We start from the raw sequence: 24,291 nt of genomic DNA, 5'->3' as shown, positions 1-24,291 counted from the left end.
ATCCATCCACCCATCCATCCATCCATCTACCCACCCATCCATCCATCCACCCACCCATCCGTCATCCACCCACCCATCTGTCCACCTACCTACCCATCCATTGACCTACCCACCCATCCATCCACCCACCAACCCATCCATCCATTTATCCATCCACCCACCAACCCACCCATCCATTTATCCATCCACCCACTCATCCATCCATTTACCCACCCACCCACCCACCCATCCATCCATCTACCCACCCAACCATCCATCCATCTACCTCCCCATCCATTCGTCCACCCACCCATCCAGTCACCCACCCACCCATCCATCCAACCACCCACCCATTCACCCACCTACCCACCCATCCATCCATCCACCCACCCATTTATCCATCCATTCACCCACCCACCCATCCATTCATCCCTCCACCTACTGATCCATACATCCACCCACCCACCCATTCATCCATCCACCCACCCACCCATTCATCCATCCACCCACCCATCCATCCATCCATCCACCCACGCATCCATCTACCCACCCAGCCAGCCAGCCACCCACCCACCCATCCATCCATCCACCCACCCATCCATCTACCGACCCATCCATCCACCCACCCATCCATCCATCCACCCACCCATCCATCCACCTACCCATCCATCCATCCACCCACCCATTCACCCATCCATCCATTCAGCCACCCTCCCATCCATCCATCCACCCACCCGCCCATCTACCCACCCATCCATCCATCCATCCACCCACCCTTCCATCCATCCATCCACCCATTTATCTACCCACCCCTCCATCCATCCACCCACCCATCTATCCACCCACCCATCCATCTACCCACACATCCATCTACCCATCCATCCATCCACCCACCCATCCATCCATCCGTTCATCCACCCACCCATCCATCTACTCACCCCTCCATCCATCCACCCACCCACCCACCCATCCATCTATCCACCCACCCATCCATCTACCCATCCATCCATCCACCCTCCCATTTATTTATTCATCTGTCCATTCATCCACCTATCAGTCCATCCATTTATCCATCCATTTATCCATCCATCCATCCATCCACCCAGCCATCTACCCACTCTGCCAGCCATACATAGCAGGCCCTGTTGTTGGTGCTGGGACATAGCAGTAATGGGCTAGGAACCCAGCAAACACACCATCACATCCTTCCCACAACACGTCCATGCTGTGGTATCTACCGACCCCTTCCACCCACCCCTCTGTCCTCTTTGCAACATGTCCTCCCCCTGCTTGCCCCTAACTTGGAACAAGGGTCAGACCTACCTAACCCATCGGCAACCCACACAGACCCCCCCACACAGACTGGGGGCATGCGTGTGTGTCGTTGAGGTGAGGGTCACATAACATTCAGTTTTAAAGTGGCATTTAGCACATTCACGGTGTTGTCCACGCCACCTCTACTGAAATCTAAAATGCTCTTATGCCGTCAGTTGACCAACAGTAACTTTTTCTTTTTTCTTTTTTTTTTTTTTTTTTTTGAGATGGTGTCTCTCTCTGTTGCCCTGTAATCCCAGCACTTTGGGAGGCTGAAGTGGGCAGATCACTTGAGGTCAGGAGTTTGAGACCAGCCTGGCTAATACGGTGAAACCCCATCTCTACTAAAAATGCAAAAATTAGCTGGGCTTGATAGTAGGCAACTGTGGTCCCAGCTACTTGGGAGGCAGAGGCAGGAGATTTGCCTGAACCCAGGAGGCGGAGGTTGCAGTGAGCCAGCCACTGCACTCCAACCTGGGTGACAGCAAGACTCCATCCCAAAAAAACCATTTTCATCACCCTGAAAGGAAACCCCATGCCGTTAGCAGTCACTTCCCATCCTCCCCAGCCCCTGGCAGCACCTGTGTGCTCTGTGTTTAGATTTGCGTGTCCTGGACATTTTGTAGGAATGGAGTCACACGGAGCGTGGCCTTTTGTGGCTTCTTTCACTGGGCATGGTGTGTTATGTTTCGGTCCTTTCGGTGGCTGGGATTCCGGTGCAGGGATGGGCCACAGTTTGCCCAGTCATCCACTGATGGACACTTAGGTGGTTTCCACCTTTCGTGATTGTAAATAGTAACGCCATCAACACTTGTGAACTGGTTTTTGAGTTCCTCTTTTCAGTTCTTTTGAGTATATGCCTGGGGTGGTGGTGCTGGGTCACGTGGTAGTTCCACATTACCTTGGGGAACCCCGTTTTTGCATCTCAAGTCACCCACAGCACCTCGTTTTTCACGTACCCCCCTGCTCCCCAGCACTTGCCTCAACCGCAGAGTAGATGTCAGCATGCATGTGAAGCCCAGACTCACCGAGAGGCGGGCATTTTACACCAGGGCCCCACTCAGCACCTCTTCTAGGGCGACATGAGAGGGATGGGCCATCCGGATGCTGGATTGCTCCTCTGAGCCGAAGGGACCTCAGACGCCACAGGTCCTCTGCTCCTCTTCGCAGCCCTTCTGCTGGTTCTTGCAGCTCTCCGCCTGAGAACATTTGGCTCTTTGGCCAAAAGTGCTGTTATTTTGACCCGACGGCCGCCGGTGGGTCTCTCTGGAGTCAGAACCCAGCAGCACGTGGTGGGCGCTGCCTGTCAGAGACCAGTGCCTGCTGCTCTGACTCACGAAGGCCAGACTGAAGTCAGGTGTCCTAGCAGTGGGCGTCTCGCAGGGGTCACTGCCGCTCTCCTGTTTCTGCTCGAATCCGTAGCTCTGAGCCTTGATTCCCAGCAGCAGTTCACAACTGCAGTTTTGTAAACAGCGGCTTAGTTTCATGAAAGCCTTCCCAGTGTAAATGCTACTTATGCCCTTCCTCCAGAAGTCTCACACCCACCCCCAAAAACGTAAATTATAAGTTGTAAAGAAGATGTGGAGCTCACACAGCGAGGGGAGGCTCTTCTTTCCCTGGGATCGTACCTAACACTCAAGCGCCCGTAATGGGCACCTCCAGCGTTTTCCAAAGTGGGCGGTGTTACAGAGCAAGGAAGAGATTTTTGCTTTTTTTTTTTTGAGATGGAGTTTCACTCTTGTTACCCAGGCTGGAGTGCAATGGCACGATCTTGGCTCATCACAACCTCCGCCTCCTGGGTTCAAGCAATTCTCCCACCTCAGCCTCCTGAGTATCTGGGATTACAGGCACGCACCACCATGCCCAGCTAAGTTTTTGTATTTTTAGTAGAGATGGGGTTTCACCTTGTTGACCAGGATGGTCTCGATCTCTTGACCTCATGATCCACCAGCCTCAGCCTCCCAAAGTGCTGGGATTACAGGCTTGAGCCACCGCGCCCGGCCAAGGAGATGATTTTTAATGCGCTTGCCTACCTGCTGCGTAACCAAAAGTGAAATCTTTAAGGAGACAGCTTATCAGACATTGTGATTTCATCAGCTGCTGTAAAAGAAAAATGGTGATCCAGGCATGATAGAAGCCTCCCTTGGATTTACCGAGAAGGGTATGTGGGAAACCCATGTGTCTGTTGATACCACCCTCAAAGTCCCTGTACCACAGAGAGGACGTGTGTTCTGATAGTAAATCATTGTCTTGCACAGAAAGAAATCCAGGTACGGTGATGAGTCTCATCCACATTAAATGATTGGATAAGGGGGAGTAGAAGCCTCAGCTGGGGTGGCCACGCACAGCTGTGGGGGCTGTGCACTGCACAACTGCAGGCAGGGGGTGCTGCCTGGGTGGCCAGGGTCCCCTGAAGTCGTGCACCTTGGCCCTCTGGCTGAGCTACTGTTTCCATTCCGTGTCCTGCCTTTCAGCCTAGTTTTCCTGATCAGATAGATACTTTGTTCCTATTAAAAACTGAAGATTTATTTTTGATTAACCTATGTGGTTGCTATTTTCCTATTAAAAAGCATTGAGGATGATTTAACTAAATGCTATGTTTTTACAACAACTTGTTTCCAAGTTATTAGAAGCGTGAGATTGTATCATGCTATAAACTCAAACTGACCCCAGAACTATCAGGAGGAGTCATGGAACCCATCTTTATAGGGGTGGTGGGAGGGGCCCTGCTGGGACTGGAGGAAAAGGCTCTCTCTGGGGTGGAGGGGAGGCTCTGGTGCACATTGTATGCCGATGGTGGGCATGGTGGCACTTCCCTGGAGTTCTTCTGGCTCATAGTCACGGCCACCCACGGGAGGTCTTGCTATCCAGGTTGTGCAGATGAAGGGCATTGTGTCACCTGTCCCAGTGGGAGCTGGCTCCAACTGTGTTTCTGGAACTTTGAGACCCACGTGCTTACGTTCTGTGGCCAGCATGAGTCATGCAGGGCTGGCACTGCTTTTCCTGCTGGAAGGGCCTCTGAGGCTGGCTGGGTGGATAATCTCCAGGTCCTGGGAAGAACTGACCAGGAGGCGAGACCCATGAGGGCTGCCTGGGGAAATCAGGCTCATCCCTGGATGGCAAACCACAGTCTCTTCGAGAAGGGAGAGGCTTCACCAGAGGTCACTGACTTCAGAAGATCTCTTGTACCCAGCCCTGGAACAGGCTCCTGGCCCAGACAGAGAGCTCCACAGCTCAGAGGGGAGATGTGGGATCGTCTGCAGGCCGGGCAGCAGTCTCCTGGTATCTGTACTCTAGGAGCACAGGGTAGGGGAGCAGGCGCCTGAGCAGGTGCTGTGGTCAGGAGGACACCCCCAGAAGAGCAGAAGCAGGTCTCCACAGGAGGGGCCCCGGGGTTCACAGGAGGGGCCCCAGGGCTTGGGTGTTAGCTGCTGTCTTCATTTCCCGGGGCCACCGTCACAAAGTACCACGGACAGAGTGGCTCAGACAACAGACACTATCCTTTCCCAGTCGGGCGCTTTGAAGTCGGAAGTCACGGCATGCGCAGGGCTGTGCCCCTCTGAAGGCTCAAGGTAAGGGCCCTTCCTGCCTTTTCTCAGCTGTTGGTGGCCCAGGTGGCCCTTGGCTTGCAGACAGCCACTCCAGCAGCTGCCTCCATGGTCACGCGGCTTCTCCCTGCGTGCCTTTGTGTCTCTGCATCTGTCCTCTCAGGAGGAGGCCGGTGATCTGGGATCAGGGCCCTTCTATCCAGGGCGTCCACAGCTTAATTAATTCCGTCGGCACCAGCTCTTTATCCAAACGAGGCACGTTCTGAGGTTTTTGGGAGGCCGAACTTGAGGAGGCACCGGGCAGTCCAGCACGGCTAGTTTGGGGAACTAATAAGGCCAGGGCTCTTTGACCCTTGTCCACATGCTGCCCGCCCCGTGCCGTGTCCTCCCCACCCCATGAGTGACAGGTGCACCTGCTGAGGGCACTAGCGGAGAAACGCTGACGCCTTCTGTGCTTTCTCTTCTGACAGCCCAACATCAGCCACCTGGGCCTGCCCCATGGGCCATCTGGGGAGAAGATGGCTGTGGTGACGGTGGATGACTGTGACACAACCACAGCTGTACGCTTTGGAAGTGACATCGGGAACTACAGCTGTGCCGCCCAGGGCACTCAGACCGGCTCCAAGAAGTGAGCATCCCGGGAGGGGAGGCCCTGGAGGTCTGCACCCCCAAACATGTCCACCTTGTGGCCTTCCCCGGGCAGGGCCCCGTGCAGGCACTCTGGGTGCAGTCCCCTGGTGACCTCCGTCCCGGCTGGAGTCAGACTTCCTCTCCATGGTTGGGGCACCTTCCCTCGACATGTTAGAGCCTTCTAGACTAAGTCCCCTGAGTATCTGTCAAGAGTGGCCATGCTGACCCCAGGGTTGTGATGGCCGGCTTATAGACCCATGGATGGTCTCTTGCCCTGTCTCCACAGATCACTGGCTTTGTCCCTGCAAAGTCCTGAAACTCCAGGACTCTGTTAAGTGAAGTGCTGTGTCACCCAGCTCATCCCAGAGGCTTATTTTTTGTTTGTTTTTTTCCGGAGATGGGGTCTTGCTCTGTTGCCAGGCTGGAGTGCGGTGGCAGGATCCCAGCTCACTGAAGGCTTGACCTCCCGGGCTCAAGCCGTCCTCCTCCCCACAGCCTCCTGAGTAGCTGGGACCACAGGCACACACCACCATACCCAGCAAAATTTTTAAATTTTTTGTAGAGACAAAGTCTCCCTATGTTGCCCAGGCTGGCCTCCAGTTCCTGGGCTCAAGGAATTCTCTGGCCTCAGCCTCCTGAAGTGCTGGGATTATAGGCACAAGCCACTAAATAACCACAGAATAGCCTTTTTGAAGATCACATAGAGAGCCTTGACACATCCCGAGCACCTGATAGGGCCCTGGGGGCAGTCTTTTGCTGTTTCGTCTGATCCCGCCCACCTGGGTTTGAGGGGGGGATGGTGCCCTTTTGCTGAGAAGTGAAGCCTGCTTTGGAGAGACCACAGCCCTCGACCGAGGTTGCACCGCTGCCTGGGGTTTCACCAGGGCTCTCATTTTCTTCTGGCCTCCCTTCAAGTCCGTTCCTGTTCTTGGAAGGTCTCAGAGGCCAAAGTAGAGTCCTTGACCTTGACCCGTGGTCCCCGTGCTCACATCCTGTCTGGCTGTGGACCAGCCTGGGTGGGCAGGACTTGGTGGTCACTGGTGAGCATGAAACACCCAGATCGTCAGGACCGAACGCAAGTGCGAGGAAACAGGCACAGAGGCCTGCGGAGCCAGTGGCGGCGCCAGACGCCGGAGCCCCCTCTCACTCCAGCCTCTGCCCGCCTGCCTGCTTGGTTTCTGAAGTAGTTCTGGTGGCAGAGGCAACTGCAGAGCCCAGCCCGCCATGGCCGCCCCTCACCACCCCTGCACCCAGACATCACAGAGCACGGCTTTACCTCCCCAGGTCCCTGGATCTGACCGGCCCTCTGCTCCTGGGGGGTGTCCCCAACCTGCCAGAAGACTTCCCGGTGCACAACCGGCAGTTCGTGGGCTGCATGCGGAACCTGTCGGTCGACGCCGAAAACGTGGACATGGCTGGATTCATCGCCAACAATGGCACCAGAGAAGGTACGGGCGGCCACCGGGGGCATCGGGGCTGCCGCAGTGGCATCCGGCTGGACGTCGAAGCCACACAGAAGACACCGCTTGCAGCTCCCCGGGGAGGCATCTTGTTCTTAGGAGTGTGTGTGCCCAGCTGTGGGCAGCTCCTGGGAGTGGATCTGGGAGTCCAGGTTCACCAGATGTGCAGCCCCGCAGTCTCTGCAGTTTGGGGTCTCTGCAGTTTGGAGTTGCTGTGACGCCGCTGGCCCAGCCAGCTAACCCGAGGCACCCATGGTCCTAGGGTCTTGCATGTGTCACCAGGTGACTGGGCTGGGTGCTGTGATGGCCTGAAGCCCTAGCGTCTCCAAATGTGGGCAGTGTGTTCAGCACCTTCTCAGTTCCCTCGTTCCTGCCACTGTCAGAGGCATTTAGACCTGGCCTGCCTACTGTCCAGCCCCATTTCCATTCCATCCCGGTTTCCCACACCACGCCTGGCACAAGGGACCCCGGTGGTTCCTCCGAGTCAGGCTCCACCACACGCTCTGTGTTGCCAGGCTGTGCTGCCCGGAGGAACTTCTGCGACGGGAGGCGCTGTCAGAACGGGGGCACCTGTGTCAACAGGTGGAACATGTACCTGTGTGAGTGTCCGCTCCAATTCGGCGGGAAGAACTGTGAGCAAGGTGAGTGCCTGGCATTCTCCATCCCCCACTCCGGCCGCCGTGGCCTGGGAGGCGTCACTCCTTGATGTGCCCGGGACCACCGTGAGGGGGCTTCACATCCGGGGCCGGCAGCCTCTGGCAGCATTGCCGCATTTACTGCAGACTTATACTGCCCTCGCCAAGAGACTGTCCTCCGCAGAACCCCCGCTCCTGCCCCTGGGAAGGAGGCTCACGTCCCAGGGTGGGCTTCTGTGGAACCCCAGTGGCTGACTGTGACAGCAGGATGCGCCATAGAGGGGAGGCTCAGACCAGCCCTGGTGTTAAGTGAAAAAGGCCTGTCCCCACCCCTGCAGCCAAGAGTGTGTGGCCCAAGTGATTTCCAGCCACACCTGAGGTCCTGGGCCTGTGTCCGCAGCCATGCCCCACCCCCAGCTGTTCAGTGGTGAGAGCGTCGTGTCCTGGAGCGACCTGAATGTCATCATCTCCGTGCCCTGGTACCTGGGGCTCATGTTCCGGACCCGGAAGGAGGACAGCGTTCTGATGGAAGCCACCAGCAGCGGGTCTACCAGCTTTCGTCTCCAGGTGACTGGGGCCCCGTGCCACCAGGGCACCTGCTAGGTGGGAGCCCAAGGGAGGGACCCAGGCGCTGGTCTTCCCGGTGCACACTCAGGCCCCTGCTACTCGCCCTTCCTCCTGCACCCACCCCTCTTTGGCTTCTCAGAAGAGGATGAGGGGGAGCAGGAGCCCTTTCTTTCCTCTGGGACGTGGAGATGGAGTGAGACAGCATGGGGCCGGGCTGACCCCGGGGCCCAGCACAGCTCAGCCGAGGTGCATCGTAGACAGCAGCTCCGGTCTCCCTCTAGTCTGAGGATTTGGCTGGAGCATGGGCATTGCAGAGCTGAGAGGGGTGCTGAGCCTTCGGGCAGAAACAGTGGGCCTCACCAGTGAACACTGTGGCTAGCTGCAGGCTGGACATGGTGGCTCACACCTGTAATCCCAGCACTTTGGGAGGCTGAGGTGAGTGGATCGCCTGAGGTCAGGAGTTCCAGCATGGAGAAACCCCATCTCTGCTAAAAATACAAAAAAATTAGCTGGGCGTGGTGGCTCACGCCTGTCATCCCAGTTACCCAGGAGGCTGAGGCAGGAGAAGTGATTGAACTAGGGAAGTGGCGGCTGCAGCGAGCTGAGAACGTGCCATTGCAGTCCAGCCTGGGCAGCAAGACCGAGACCGTCTCAAAAAAGAAAGAAAAAAATGCTGGGGCCAGGTGCGGGTTGCAGCAATGTGCGGTCAGCTGTCTCCGGGAGCGTGGCTCTGCCCAGAGGTGCCTGAAGCCGCGCTGTGTGGCCGCCTGCATGTTTTCTCCATCTTGTTGGTCTCTCTCATTTATTTGAAACAAAAGTTCATTTGTTGGGTAAACGCCGCGAACAACTTGCAGAAGGTGATTCGAATGCGCGCTCTCCTCGTTTCTTGCGGTACACGCGGTTTCTGCGCACACCTTCCAGGCTCCACAGACACTTGGTTTGAGAAACAGTCATGAGCCCTGTCTTCTCTCATCAGGCTGCCCTTCTGCCACACCCCCTGGAGACTGCCGTATGAGGCAGCCACGGGGACCTTCCCGGGAGGCCACCCGGCCCTCGGCTTGCCCTCTGGCCCCGCTGCCTGTGAATCTCCGGGTCATTCCCGTCTGTAGTGGTGGTGGGGCACAGACGTTCTCCTGTAAACCCTGGTGCTGTGACCCTTTCTGATCAGGGTCTAGCTCTGAAAACTCACTGGGCAGTTTTCCCTCCTAAAAAGCTCCCTTTATCCTTTATGTCTCTCCTTAAACCAAATTCACCTCCCTTGGCACGGGAGTGGCCTGTGGAGTCATGCCGCAGCAGCGTGCTCCATCTTGATTTGACAGATTCCCAGATCCCATAATGGGGTGATTCCTTCCTTCCTCTTAGGCTTTTTTTTTTTTTTTGAGATGGAGTTTTGCTCTTGTTGCCCAGGCTGGAGTGCAGTGGCACAACCTCAGCTCACTGCAACCACCGCCTCCTCGGTTCAAGCGATTCTCCTGTCTCAGCCTCCAGAGTAGCTGGGATTACACGTGCTTGCCACCACACCCAGCTGATTATTTGTATTTTTAGTAGAGACAGGGTTTTGCCATGTTGGCCAAACCCCTGATCTCAGGTGATTGACCTGCCTCAGCCTCCCAAAGTGCTGGGATTACAGGCGTAACTCCTAGGCTTCTTTCCAAGTCTATATACATGTGTGCGTGCACCCACATCTTCGTGCAAGTGTGTGTACCTGTCGGTGTGTGTACACATGTGTCTCTACATGTGTGCACATTTGTACATGTCTGTGTGCATGTGGCTGTATATGTATGCATGTGGCTGTGTATGCATGCGGTTGTGTCTATGCATGTGGATGTATATGTATGCACGTGGCTGTATATGCACGTGGCTGTATATGTATGCACGTGGCTGTGTACGTAGGCACGTGACTGTGTATGTAGGCACGTGGCTGTATATGTATGCATGTGGCTGTATATGTATGCATGTGGCTGTATATGTATGCATGTGACTGTATGTATGCATGTGGCTGTGTATGCAGGCACGTGGCTGTATATGTATGCATGTGGCTGTGTATGTATACATGCGGCTGTGTTGGTATGCATGCAGCTGTGTCTGTATGCATGTGGCTGTTGCTGTATCTATACACGTGGCTGTGTATGTATGCACGTGGCTGTGTCTGTACGCGGCTGTGTCTGTATGCACGCGGCTGTGTATGCACATGGCTGTATATGCATGCACGTGGCTGTGTCTGTATGCACACGGCTGTATATGCATGCACGTGGCTGTGTCTGTATGCACGTGGCTGTATCTATGCATGCGGCTGTGTCTGTATGCACATGGCTGTGTCTGTATGCACGCGGCTGTGTCTGTATGCACATGGCTGTGTCTGTATGCACATGGCTGTGTCTGTATGCACGCGGCTGTGTCTGTATGCATGTGGCTGTCTGTGTCTGTATGCACGTGGCTGTGTCTGTATGCATGCGGCTGTGTCTGTATGCACGTGGCTGTGTCTGTATGCACACGGCTGTGTCTGTATGCACATGGCTGTGTCTGTATGCACGCGGCTGTGTCTGTATGCACGTGGCTGTCTGTGTCTGTATGCACGTGGCTTTGTATGCATGCACGTGGCTGTGTCTGTATGCACGTGGCTGTGTCTGTATGCACGTGGCTGTGTGTATGCACGTGGCTGTGTCTGTATGCATGTGGCTGTGTCTGCACGTGGCTGTGTCTGTATGCACGCGGCTGTGTCTGTATGCACGTGGCTGTCTGTGTCTGTATGCACGTGGCTGTGTATGCATGCACGTGGCTGTGTCTGTATGCACGTGGCTGTGTCTGTATGCACGCGGCTGTGTCTGTATGCACGTGGCTGTCTGTGTCTGTATGCACGTGGCTGTGTCTGTATGCACGCGGCTGTGTCTGTATGCACGTGGCTGTCTGTGTCTGTATGCACATGGCTGTGTCTGTATGCACGCGGCTGTCTGTGTCTGTATGCACGTGGCTGTGTCTGTATGCACGCGGCTGTGTCTGTATGCACGTGGCTGTCTGTGTCTGTATGCACATGGCTGTGTCTGTATGCACGTGGCTGTCTGTGTCTGTATGCACGCGGCTGTGTCTGTATGCACGCGGCTGTGTCTGTATGCACGTGGCTGTGTCTGTATGCACGTGGCTGTGTCTGCATGCACAGTGGCTGTGTCTGTATGCACGTGGCTGTGTCTGTATGCACGTGGCTGTGTCTGTATGCACGTGGCTGTGTCTGCATGCACAGTGGCTGTGTCTGTATGCACGCGGCTGTGTCTGTATGCACGTGGCTGTGTCTGTATGCACGTGGCTGTGTCTGCATGCACAGTGGCTGTGTCTGTATGCACATGGCTGTGTCTGTATGCACGCGGCTGTGTCTGTATGCACGCGGCTGTGTCTGTATGCACGTGGCTGTCTGTGTCTGTATGCACATGGCTGTGTCTGTATGCACGTGGCTGTCTGTGTCTGTATGCACGTGGCTGTGTCTGTATGCACGCGGCTGTGTCTGTATGCACGTGGCTGTCTGTGTCTGTATGCACATGGCTGTGTCTGCATGCACAGTGGCTGTGTCTGTATGCACGTGGCTGTGTCTGTATGCATGTGGCTGTGTCTGTATGCACGTGGCTGTGTCTGTATGCACGTGGCTGTGTCTGTATGCACACGGCTGTGTCTGTATGCACGTGGCTGTGTCTGTATGCACGTGACTGTGTCTGTCTGCATGTGCATGCATGTGATGAGACCTGGGTGCACACGGTCTCGGAGCAGCACTGACTTCCTTTTGGCTGTTCATTATCTCCAACCAGAGCATGCCTGGGACCCCGTCCCGCCCTCCCTCCAGCACACAGAGATGCTGCCCTTAGGTCACTCCTCTCGTGCCTTGGGCGGGCCACACGGGAACTCACCCTGTCCTCCCGGAATGACCCCCCTGCAAGCTCCCGTGGTTGGGAAGTCCCTCCCAGAGCTGGGTCTGGGCCAGCGGCGTGTCCTCTGCTGTCAGCTGCGTGCCATGCAGAACCACACCCTGTAGCATTTGCTCCCTTGGGCTCTGGGCTTTATGCTACCCAGCGTGTCCTGAATGCCATCCACCATCAGGAGAGGCTGGGCCGGACTCAGAGATGGTCAGAGGCAAGATGGATTTTATGGAGTGCCTGCTCCAAACTCTCATTCCACACAGGGGAAACTGAGGCGTACAGGCTCTTCTCTCTGGGCCCCATGGTTCATCCACTGCCAGGTTTCTGGGGCAGCCACAGGCCCCTCTCTGTCACTCCTATGGACAGCCCATCTAGAAACAGTTCTGTGTAGCCGGAATTGACATGAGGGTTGGCAGGAGGACAGAGGGGCGACCAGCACACACCCTCCCTGCTGTGGTGCCTGGTTGGAGCGTGGCTGGGACAGGACTGAGAGTGCTCTCAGCGGCTGGTAAAGGTCAGTCCCTCAGCAGTCAGTGAGAGCTCAGGGGACAGTTTGGGGCTGGGGCAGGGCTCAGGCCTCCACAGGGAGCCTCCTGCTCCTACCCGGTCACAGCTCGGGAACATTTACTGGCACAGACCACTGGGATTGCCTGGAAAGTGTGATGTGCCCCGGGGATGATGACAGCTGGCCTGTAGGCCCTTGTTAAGCTTGTAATTTCGTGTGTCTCCCAGGAGCCCCAGAAGCTCGCTCCGGCCCAAAACTTGGCAATTGCGTTGCTGCCTCGGGATGGTATTTGCTGTGTGGTGGTTTCACTGTCAGAATAGATTAAACTGGCTGTCTGGGTGCAGGTGACGAATTGGAGCTTGCATGTTGTCATTTGTCTGTGGGGTCTCTGTAGGAAAAAAGTGCACTTTCAGTAGGAACGGCGCTGGAAGCCACCCACTCCTGTGATGTTTACGTAATTACATCATGGAGAGCTCATCTCAGAATTAGGAACTTTGCCAGGGACTACAGCCAGCCCTCCTGGTGAAAGTCTGGGCGGTAGGAGTGGTGGCCTTGAGGGGATGCTACAGACCCCAGTGGACACCCAGAAGGCCCCAGGGCAGCTCCCAGAGGCAAGTCAGCCACGAGTTACACGAGCTTCTCGGGGATTCCTCCTCTGCATCACCAGCTGGCAGCCTCCCACGGGCCTGTGAGCTCTGTCAGGCAGCAGTTTGGGTGTTCCTGAAAGGATGTCCCCCGAGCCTCTGCCACTATGGGGGCAGAAATGAGGCTCCATTGTCACCCTACAGCCCAAGCAATGTGGGTAATTGCCCTGAGGCACCCAAAATCCACCCCCTTGTCAGGTGGGATAGCCCTGCGGTGGCTGAATGCCTCTCTGACTGAGATCCGGGGACACCCCTAAGTTGGATGCAGTTACCACCCACAAAACGGGACTTCATTCTCTGGATACCGCCACCTTTTGTAGATATAATGTCACTTTTATTGCTGATCTGCTCACTTTGGAGTTTTTAAAGTAAGAGCAATGAAAGAGAATGGCAGAGGAAATTAATAAGCTAACTTCTGTAGAACAAAAGAAAGCAAAATGGAGGCTGGGCACGGTGGCTCACGCCTGTAATCCCAGCACTTTGGGAGGCCAAGGTGGGCGGATCACCTGAGGTCAGGAGTTTGAGACCAGCCTAGCCACGATGGGGAAACCCCGTCTCTACTAAAAATACAAAAATTAGCCGGGTGTGGTGGCGCACACCTGTAAGCCCAGCTACGTGGGAGGCTGAGGCAGGAGAATCGCTTGAACCTGGGAGGCAGAGGTTGCAGTGAGCTGTGGTCATACCATTGTACTCCAGCCTGGGCGACAAGAGCGAAACTCTGTCTCAAAAAAGAAGAAAGAAAACAAAATGGAAAAAGGAGAAAAATTATCTTAAAATAACTATCAGGCTGAGTACAGTGGCTCATGCATGTAATCCTGCCACTTTGGGAGGCAAAGGCAGGTAGATCACCTGAGGTCGGGAGTTCAAGACCAGCCTGGCCATCATGGAGAAACCTCGTTTCTACTAAAAATACAAACATTAGCAGGGTGTCTGGCTAATTATCGTGGGTTTTTTTTTCAGCTCAAAAACAAAACCCGCAAACTCTCAATAGAGATCAAAAAACAAAAAAGTTTTAGTTACATGAGCTTTATAACCAGCTAAAACCTGTATCCTGTTTTCTGTTATGAATTTACCATAGACTGATGTGGCATTTAGAAGCAGATTTCTAAGTTAAGCATGTAGCATTTTCTTTCCTTTTTCTTTTTTCTTTTTCCCTTTTTTTTTTTTTTTTTTTTCTGAGAGGGAACCTTGCTTTGTCTCCCAGGCTGAAGTGCGGTGGTGTGATCTTGGCTCACTGTAACCTCTGACTCACAGGTTCAAGTGATTCTCCTCCCTAAGCCTCCCAAGTAGCTGGGATTACAGGTGTGCGCCACCACACCCGGCTGATTTTTATAATTTTGATAAGAGATGAGGTTTTGCCATGTTGGCCAGGCTGGTCTCCAACTCCTGACCTCAAGTGATTGGCCCGCCTCGGTCTCCAAAAGTGCTGGGATTCAGGCGTGAGCCTCCGCACCTGTAGCATTTTCTAGTAAATCATTTTGGTAGTGTTTATAGCATAATTGCAGGTCAGAGAACATACACCGTGTGGTTCAGAGCTTTGAAATGTGTTGAGACTTGCTGTACGGCCCAGATCTCGTCAGGGTCTTTTAAAATTTATTTATTTTTTTGAGACGGAATCGCACTCTATCACTCAGGCTGCAGTGCAGTGATGTGATCTCAGCTCATTGTAGCCTCCACCTCCTGGGTTCTAGTGAGTCTTTTGCCTCAGCCTCCCGAGTAGCTGGGATTACAGGCACACACCACCACATCCAGCTAATGTTTGTACTTTTAGTAGAGACGGGGTTTCACTATGTAGGCCAGGCTGATCTTGAACTCCTGCCCTCAGGTGATCCATCCTCTCTAAGTGCTGGGATTAGAGTCGTGAGCCACCGTGCCCGGCCTCTAGTCAGTTCTGTACACGTGCACACGTGCCACTGCGTGCTCTGCAGTTGTTATACGTAGTGTTCTCTATCTGGCAAATGGGAAAGTTTGTTAACTGAGGTTTTCAAATATTCTATGTCATTAGTGGTTTTAAGTGATTTTTTCGTCTTTGTCTTCTCACTGAGAGAAGTAAGTTAAAAACCTCCTATGTTGACTGCAGATTTATCAGTGACTTCTCTTGGTGATCTTGATTTTGGCTTTATAGATTTTGAGGCCAGGTTGTTAGGGGCGTACAAAGTTAGAGTTGATTTATCTTCCCAGCAAACTGCCTGTTTACATTATGAAAGTCCTCTTTATCTCTGATAAGGATTTTTTGCCTTAAGTCTGCTTTGTCTCGTGTTAACATAGCGATACCCGTTTTCTTTTGTTTGGTATTTATATGATGTATTTTTTTATCCTTTTACTTTCAGCATTTTCTGTATCCTTATATTTCAGGTGTAATATAAGCAGTGTGTTAATAGTTGTTTTTCTAAAGTCTAGGCTACTTTGTAATTGAAGTTATCTTTCAAATGAGCATCTTGGGTTAGTTACAGTCTTGTTTTCTGATTCTTCTTACATGTATTTAAACGTGACAGTTTGACCCTTACCTCTGTAACACCTACACCCAGAAGTAAGTTTAATGGTCACACGGAGTCTGTTTCCTTGAAAATTTTGTGGTTCCCAGTGTGACTTTTTAGCCTGTGTCTGATGATTCCATGTTCTGTTGCCACTCTTCCTTGCTTCTGTTGGTTTTCAAGCATACTACCTTGTGTCCTCATAGCCTTGGCTATTTTTTATTGAGTGCTAGACATTGTATTGAAAAACTAGAGAGCATTTGAAACTAGAGTGAGGGCCAGGTGTGGTGATTCATGCCTGTAATCCCTGCACTTTGGAAGGCCAAGGGCGGGTAGATCACCCAAGGTCAGGAGTTCGAGGCCAGCCTGGCCAACGTGGAGAAACCCCATCTTTATTAAAAATACAAAAAATTAGCCAGGCAGGCATGGTGGGTCAGGCATGGTGGGTGCCTGTAATCCCAGCTACTTGGGAGGCTGAGGCAGGAGAATCACTTGAACCCGGGAGACGGAGTTTATAGTGAGCTGAGATTGTGCCACTGCACTCGAGCCTGGGCAACAAGAGCAAAACTCCATCTCAAAAAAAAGAGAAAAAAGAAAAAGAAACTGGAATGGGGATGTCATTATCTTCTGTGTTTTCTGCTGGCAGCCACTAGGTAGGAGCAGTTGCCATACCGGAGCACTTTGATGCAGCCACAGGCTTCAGTGTGGCCACAGGCTTCGGTGCAGTCACAGACTGTGGTGTTTCAAAGCTGGGCTTCCAGTCCTACAGGGTGGATCTTTTTCGTTTTTACTGTTAGTGTAAACCCCTCAGGGTCCCAAGCAAAAGCCGAGGAACAACCCCTTGACAGTCCATGAACCCTAGCTGTTGCTGTTGTTGTTTTTAAAGATTGAGTCTCACTCACCAGGCTAGAGTGTAGTGGCGTGATCTTGGCTCACTGCAACCTCCGCTTCCCAGGTTCAAGCGATTCTCCTGCCTCAGATTCCAAGTAGCTTGGGACTACAAGTGCCTGCCACCACGTCCAGCTAATCTTTAAATTTTTAGTAGAGACGGGGTTTCACCATGTTGGTCAGGCTGATCTCGATCCCTTGACCTCGTGATCTGCCCACTTCAGCCTCCCGAAGTGTTTGGATTACAGGCATGAGCCACCATGCCCAGTCCAGCCCCATGAATCAAGAAAGCTTTGAGGCATCCTGAGACTCTCCAGGTCAGGGGTGATGAATGGGGCGTGGCACCACCTGCTGACAGGGCTGAAGAGTGCCAAGGAGGGCAAGGGCTTCAGGTACCTGGCAGCCATGACCCGACTGCACACTCAGCCTCCACTGTGTCTTCTGGAACCGGCTGACAGCCGTGTGAGGAAACAAACACCCGCCTCTCTTTCGCAGATTCTGTCTTATCCTTGGTCGTGACGCTCAAACTCTGTTTTGCCTTGCACCAGTCCAGTGCCTTCAAACAGATGTTCTTTTATATTCTGCCTCATTTTTGTAGGTGTTTTCAAGGGAGAGTTGCCCAGCCCGTCCTTAGGGGAACTAAGATTCTGACACTGCCGTTGGCTGCCTTATTTTAAAGTAGCAGCATCAGGCCAGTTGCGATGCTGGGTTTTGTTTTTTCATGCAGGCAATTAAGGATTAAATCTTGTCTTATAAAGTATAACATTTACATCCAAAAATAAGAGCCAAATACTTACCTGAATCGAGCTGGTTCCCAGAACTTACAAGCCTAACGGGTCTTGTTCTTGGCCCTTGCCTTGCTTGACCTCCGTGCAGGGATTGATGCTTTTCCCGTAGAATGAGACGTGCAGTTCCGATGAGTGTTAATGGCAACAGGAACAAGGAACAACTTTGCCAGCTCTTTTTTTCTTTTTTTTTTTTGAGACGGAGTTTCACTCTTGTTACCCAGGCTGGAGGGCAATGGCGCGATCTCGGCTCACCGCAACCTCCGCCTCCTGGGTTCAGGCAATTCTCCTGCCTCAGCCTCCTGAGTAGCTGGGATTGCAGGCACGCGCCACCATGCCCAGCTAATTTTTTGTATTTTTAGTAGAGATGGGGTTTCACCATGTTGACCAGGATGGTCTCGATCTCTTGACCTCGTGATCCACCCGCCTTGGCCTCCCCAAGTGCTGGGATCACCGGGATGAGCCACTGCGCTCGTCTTTGATGTGGTGAGCATCACAAGGCGACTTTCACAGCGTCCTCGTTTAAGCAACTGCACCCCATGATCTCTTCCGCTGCTGTTGTACCAATCGCTTGGTGCGGCTCTTCCTGCTCCAGATCCTCAGCAGCCACCTCCAGTTCGAGGTGTCCCACGGGCCCTCCGGCGTGGAGTCCATGGTGCTGTCCGGGTTACGGGTGGCCTAAGGGGAATGGCACCACCTGCTGATCGAGCTGAAGAACGTGAAGGAGGACAGTGAAATGAAGCACCTGGTGACCATGACCTTGGACTATGGGATGGACCAGGTGAGCTGGCACCTGCCCTCCTTTGGGGACAGACCCTTCCTCTGGCCCAGGGAAAAACAGAATGACCCCTTAATGTGCCAGGACCCGCCAGAGATCTTGTGGATGTGGGGAGGCACTTTCTGGGACCCTCAGTGGGCTTCTGTTCTGCCCCGTGCTGAGGCCACTGGCATCTTCACCTCCTCCTTCACCCAGATGCGGCCCTCCTGTGGGCAGCTTCCTCCAGCGGCCTTTCTCATCACAGTGCTGTGGGCGCCCTCAGCCGTGGTTGCTTTCAGCCTTGCCATCTTGAGCAATGCCTGCAGCCTCAGCACTGTGTCTTTAGGGTACTGAGGTGAACATGCCAGGGCCCAGGAGGCCTAGGTGGGTGGATCATGAGGTCAGGAGTTCGAGATCAGCCTAACGTGAAACCCCATTTCTATTAAAAATTCAAAAACTAGCCGGGTGTGGTGGTGCGTGCCAATAATCCCAGCTACTCAGGAGGCTGAGGCAGGAGAATCACTTGAACTGGAAGGCGGAGGTTGCAGTGAGCCGAGATTGCACCACTGTACTCCAGCCTGGGCGACAGAGCGAGATTCCATCTCAAAAAAAAAAAAAAGAAATTCCAGGGTCCGTGCCCTCAAGAGTATGGATGGGGAGCAAAGCTGGGAGAGCAATAAGGCCCAGGTCCTGGACAGGGCTGGGAGACACCAGGGGGCCCCACGTGTCCCAGGCAGGCAGGTGGCGTGGTCCCAGGCAGTGTTCAGAACACTTACGGAACCAGACTGGGTTTCCACAGTTCGCAGGCGGGTAACCCAGGATGTTGTCTATGAGATGCTCACACACCTGAGGGGGGCTCCCTGGGATTTCCAAGAGCTCTTGGAGCCAAAGCTCACGTTACAACACAGACCTGGGAATAAATGGGTGTGTTCCAGGCACCTGCCTTTCTGGGACAGGAGCTCAGCCGAGACACTCTTGGGTTCCCACAGTATTCATGGGTGAACGGATTTCTGCCCCCGCAGTCTTCCTGATGCTCCAGCGTGGCTGGTTTAGGGTTGCGCCCTTCACGGAGGCAGGAGAGTTATGCACTTTCCCCCACCGGCCGCCTCAGCTGGGCTGGGACCTGGACGCCATCCTCTGGCCTAGTCCCCTCGCCCTGGTCGTCACAACCAGCCACGCTGTCCAGCTGGGCCCGGATGTCCTCAGGCTCTGGGGAGTTTGTTGAAGCCACTGTTTCAGGCTTCCCGTGTGTTTTCCCAGCTGGAAGATATTTCTAGGATGGTGGACGCAGCCCCCAGAGCTCTGCCCCCTCTCTCCACACAGAGCAGGGCAGATATCGGGGGCATGCTTCCCGGGCTGACGATAAGGAGCATGGTGGTCGGGGGCACCTCTGAAGACAAGGTGTCCGTGTGCCGTGGGTTCCGAGGCTGCATGCAGGTACGTGGGAGTGGCGGGGGCTGCCCCTCACAGGCGGCTCGGAGGCTGCCAGCCCTGCAGTTGGTGCCGTCAGTCAACCTGTTAGCTTTCAGTGAGCGGACAATGTGTCTGATTGGCACCCCCACTTTAACAGCCCCTGTTTCCTCTTTAGACCCATCCCCCTGAGGTTCCCCTTGGCATCGGGGTGTCCCTGGCCCCCACAGCTCCTCACTGCCTTGCCATGTTAGCCACCTGCCCCTCTGCCTTCACAAAGTGTCCTGAATCGAGCCCACCCAGTTCAACTCCACATGGCACCCAAGTGGCCCCCATGCCTATGCCATGGAGCCAGGTGCTCCAGCTCCAGCCGGGGGAGCTGCTCTGAGAGTCACTCAGCTCTCAATCCCCTCAGCAGGGACATCTCCTCACACCCCAACTGCACACCCCAGGAGATCTGGCCAGCATGCCCTCTGAGCTCCTTGCCCAGCTCTGCACTGCACTCCGGCTACCAGGAGTGAAAGGAACAACCCTGCCCATCCCAGCCTGTAGATAAATGAGGTGTCACCAATGAATGCATTGCAAGTGACCAGAGAGACCTCTGAGTTCCCTTAGCCCCTCCTCACCTTTCTGGGCTTCTCCCATCCCAACGCCCTTTCCTTGATGCAGGGAGTGAGGATGGGGTGATGCCCACCAATGTGGCCACCCTGAACATGAACAACGCCCTCAAGGTCAGGGTGAAGGACGGCTGTGATGTGGAGGACCCTTGTACCTCGAGCCCCTGTCCCCCCCACAGCCACTGCCACAATGCCTGGGAGGACTACAGCTGCGTCTGTGACAGAGGTGGGACCTTCAGTGACAGGGACTCCTCTCATGGCTGAAACACAGGACGGGGCTCAGTTTGGACATTGATGTCCCCAGCCGATTCCCTGTGGTTCCGTGGAGTGCTGAGCTTTATTTTATAACAAGTGGGCCCCTCCTGGAGACAGACTCAGCCTCTTCCTTACTGGAGGCACAGGGAGTGGTCTAGGCCCTCTCCTCAGCACATGAGGTGACAATCTGGGTGCGGTGGCTCATGCCTGTAATTCCAGCACTTTGAGATTCAGAGGTGGGCGGATCACTTGAGGCCAGAAGTTCGAGAACTGCCAGGCAACATGGTGAAACCCTGTCTCTACCAAAAAAATACAAAAATTAGCCAGGTGTGGTGGCATGCACCTGTGGTCCCAGCTACATGGGAGGCTGAGGTGGGAAGATCACTGGAGCCTGGGAAGCAAAGTCACAGTCAGCTGAGATCACGCCACTGCACTTCAGCCTGGGCAACAGAGAAAGACTCTGTCTCCAAAAACAAACAAAAAAGCCTAGTGAAAAGTATACATTAAAAAAAATTGGCCGGGCACTGTGGCTCACGCCTGTAATTCCACTATTCTGGGAGGCCAAAGACAGGCAGATCATGTGAAGTTGGGAGTCAGCTCATCCGTTGACGGATGCCTGGGTCATGTCCACCTTTTGGCCTGTGTGAATGGTGCTGTTGTGAATGTGGGTGTGCAAATATCTGGGTCCTTGCTTTTAGACTTTTGGGTGTAGAGCCAGAAGTGGGCTTGCTGGGTCATGTGGTAAATCCTATGACCTAGCCTGGCCAACATGGTGAAACCACGTCTCTACTAAAAATAGAAAAAGCAACCAGGCATGGTGGTGCGCGCCTGTAGTCCTAGCTACGCTGGAGGCTGAGGCAGGGGAATCACTTGAACCTGGGAGGCAGAGGTTGCGGTGAGCCAAGATCGGGCAACTGCACTCCAGCCTGGGTGACAGGAAACTGTCTCAAAAAAAAAAAAAAAAAATCAGCAGCTAGGCCTGTTTCCTCATCTGTGAGTGGAGTCTTTGGAAGACAGTCTGCAGTGACTCACCCATTGCTCCCAGGGGCCAGGTCCCAGGCTTGGGAGATGTTGGGCCATGATCTTGGGTGTCCAGCAGGCAGGTCCTCCAGACCCTCAGGAGTGAGGCTCTAGAAGGGTGGGTGTCATGGGTCCTGCCTCCCTCCAGGCTCACTGCAGACAGGTGTATGTACACGTGGGGTGCAGGAAGCTGGAAATCGATTCTGTTCTCAAGATGGTCAGTCAACCAGGCATGGTACTTTGCGCCTGTAATTTTAGCAGTGTGGGAGGCCAAGGTGGGCAGACTGCTTGAGCCCAGGAGTTCGAGACCAGCCTGGGCACTGTAGTGAGACCCCTTCTCTATTAAAAAAATAAATAAATTAGCCAGGTGTGGTGGCATGCTCTTGTATTCCCAGCTACTCAGGAGGCTGAGGTGGGAGGATTGTTTGAGCCCAGGAGATTGAGGCTACAGTGAGCTGAGATTGCACCACTGCACTGCATTCTGGGTGAGAGAGTGAGACCGGGTCTCAAAAAATAAATATAAATAAATAGGCTGGGCACAGTGGCTCGTGCCTGTAATCCCAGCACATTGGGAGGCTGAGGCAGGTGGATCACTTGAGGTCAGGAGTTTGCGACCAGCCTGGCCAACATGGCGAAATGCCACCTTTACGAAAAACACAAAAAGCAGCCAGGCGTGATGGTGCACACGTGTAATCCTAGTACTCAGGAGGCTGAGACAGGAGAAGTGGCTGAAGCTGGGAGGCAGAGGTTGCAGTTAGCCAAGATCACGCTGCTGCACTCCAGCCGGGGAGACAGCGTGAAACTCCATCTCAAAAAAATACTAATTTAAAAAAATTAAATAAATAACTAAGGCCAGCCAATCAGTGGGACAGTTGTATTCATTTTGAAAACAGCGACGGGGCACAGTGGCTCATGCCTGTAATCCCAGCACTTTTGGAGGCTGAGGCGGGTGGATCACGAGGTCAAGAGATCGAGACCGTCCTGGTCAACATGGTGAGACCCTGTCTCTACCAATAATACAAAAAATTAGCTGGGCATGATGGCGCGTGCCTGTAATCCCAGCTACTCAGGAGGCTGAGGCAGGAGAATTGCCTGAACCCAGGAGGCGGAGGTTGCAGTGAGCCGAGATCGCGCCATTGCACTCCAGCCTGGGTGACAAGAGCGAAACTCCATCTCAAAAAAAAAGAAAAGAAAACAGCAAGGGTTCAAGGAAGCTGTGGGGGTTATGTCTGATTAAAGGAACTGTCCCCCCAGTTCTTGCTGTCGACATCTTTGACAAGCTGAACTTCACGGGAGCCACAGTGCCACGGTTCGACGCCATTCAGGAAGATTTCCCCAGGGAGCTGCAGTCCTCCGTCTCCTTCCCAGCTGACTTCTTCAAACCACCCGAAGAAAAAGGTAAAAGCTCTTAGAAACCTGCTGCTGCCCTCGACACCCCCAGAGTTCAGGGAGCGGGGACCCCCTGCAGCATCCCAGGATGGTGAACACACCATGTTCTGGGCACTGAAGATCCAGGGCTGGGGTGTTCTGAGTGTTGGCCAGCGCCAGGTCCCATTGGTGGCTGCGGGTTGTTTCAAACAAGCGCTCAGGTACAGGTTGAGCACCCTGATCCTGAGATCTGAACTGCTTCAGAATCTGAACCTTCTGGAGCACCAACCTGACGCTGGAAGGAAGTGCTCGTTGTAGCATCAGTATGAATACTTAAAAAAAAAATCCAGGCTGGGCACAGTGGCTCATGCCTGTAATCCCAGCACTTTGGGAGGCCGAGGTGGGCGGATCACCTGAGGTCTGGAGTTCGAGACTAGCCTGGCCAACGTGGTAAAAATACAAAAACTCTACTAAAAATACAAAAACTAGCCAGCTGAGGTGACAGGCACCTGTAATCCCAGCTACTCAGGAGGTGGAGGTATGAGAATAGCTTGAGCCCAGGAGGCAGAGGTTGCAGCATTGAGATGCACCAGCCTGGGCTATAGACTGAGACTTTGTCTCAAAAACAAAAATCCAACATGTTCCTACGCATTTCAGCTGAGGGATACTCAGCCACGTGACTGATAATGTGAACACGAAAACAACTGAAATTTGTGTGTACACTGGTCTTCGGTGTGCAGTGAAAAGCTGCTGCTAGCTGGGTACGATGGCTCACACCTGTAACCCCAACACTGGGAGGCTGACATGGGGAGGATCGCTGGAGCCCAGAAATTCAAGACCAACCTGGGCAACATAGGGAAACCCCATTTCTACCAAAAAAGTTTTTTTTTTTAATTACCTGGGCATGGTGGTGTCCACCTGTAGTCCCACCTACTCAGGAGGCTGAGGCGGGAGGATTGCTTGAACCCAGGAAATGGTGGCTGCAGTGAGCTGTGGTCATGCCACTACAGCCCAGCCTCTGCAACAGAGAAAGAACCTGTGTGGGGGGTTGGGGGGTGAAAGGCCGCCTTTAAATAGAAATAAAAATTTTAGAGTCACCTTCCCCTCCCTGAAAGAAACAACCACAAAACCCGAACCAGAATGCCGTCTGTGTATGTACAAATCCTCAGTCCTGGGTTGAGATAGGTGATACGAAACGGTATAAATGTTTCGAATTTTCCTAAGGTGCTTTTTCACAGATCCATGACAATCACTAAAAACATCCCAAAATAGAAAGGACGTGAAAAGGTAAACCCCTTAATGGACCGTTTAGAATCGGAAACCTTGTGACTAAAGCGATTTTGTCAGGTATATCTCGTGTCATAAAAAGAGGGGTGACTGATACGGGGCTGTGCCTGAAACTGAGAGGATGAGGTTTGAAACTGACTAGCCCCCAGCTGCAGCCAGCTCTCCCTGGAACTAATAGAGAACTTGCTCATTACCAATGGGAGGTACCAAGCCATTCATGGGGGATCCACCCCTGTGACCCCCAAC

At 53.7% G+C, this 24,291-nt stretch overlaps 1 protein-coding gene across 1 annotated transcript in view; it reads left to right on the top strand.

The window, feature by feature from the left end:
* The first annotated feature begins 4,746 nt into the window (after positions 1 to 4,746).
* LOC103790981 (cadherin EGF LAG seven-pass G-type receptor 1) overlaps positions 4,747 to 24,291 on the top strand; it is a 34,719-nt gene continuing 15,174 nt past the window's right edge. Inside the window, exons 1-9 of the mRNA XM_078343855.1 lie at positions 4,747 to 4,865; positions 5,312 to 5,469; positions 6,756 to 6,919; positions 7,447 to 7,572; positions 7,967 to 8,133; positions 17,927 to 18,112; positions 19,412 to 19,525; positions 20,168 to 20,341; positions 22,645 to 22,788. Of these exons, the coding sequence (XP_078199981.1) occupies positions 5,360 to 5,469; positions 6,756 to 6,919; positions 7,447 to 7,572; positions 7,967 to 8,133; positions 17,927 to 18,013 (654 nt within the window). The 5' untranslated portion in view covers positions 4,747 to 4,865; positions 5,312 to 5,359 and the 3' untranslated portion in view covers positions 18,014 to 18,112; positions 19,412 to 19,525; positions 20,168 to 20,341; positions 22,645 to 22,788. The remainder of the gene's footprint in view (positions 4,866 to 5,311; positions 5,470 to 6,755; positions 6,920 to 7,446; positions 7,573 to 7,966; positions 8,134 to 17,926; positions 18,113 to 19,411; positions 19,526 to 20,167; positions 20,342 to 22,644; positions 22,789 to 24,291) is intronic.

The sequence above is a fragment of the Callithrix jacchus genome, chromosome 1 (genome assembly GCF_049354715.1).
Source record: "Callithrix jacchus isolate 240 chromosome 1, calJac240_pri, whole genome shotgun sequence".
Taxonomy (NCBI): Eukaryota; Metazoa; Chordata; class Mammalia; order Primates; family Cebidae; genus Callithrix; species Callithrix jacchus.
Note: the sequence above shows the minus strand (reverse complement) of the source record. Positions and strands in the feature narration are given on the sequence as shown.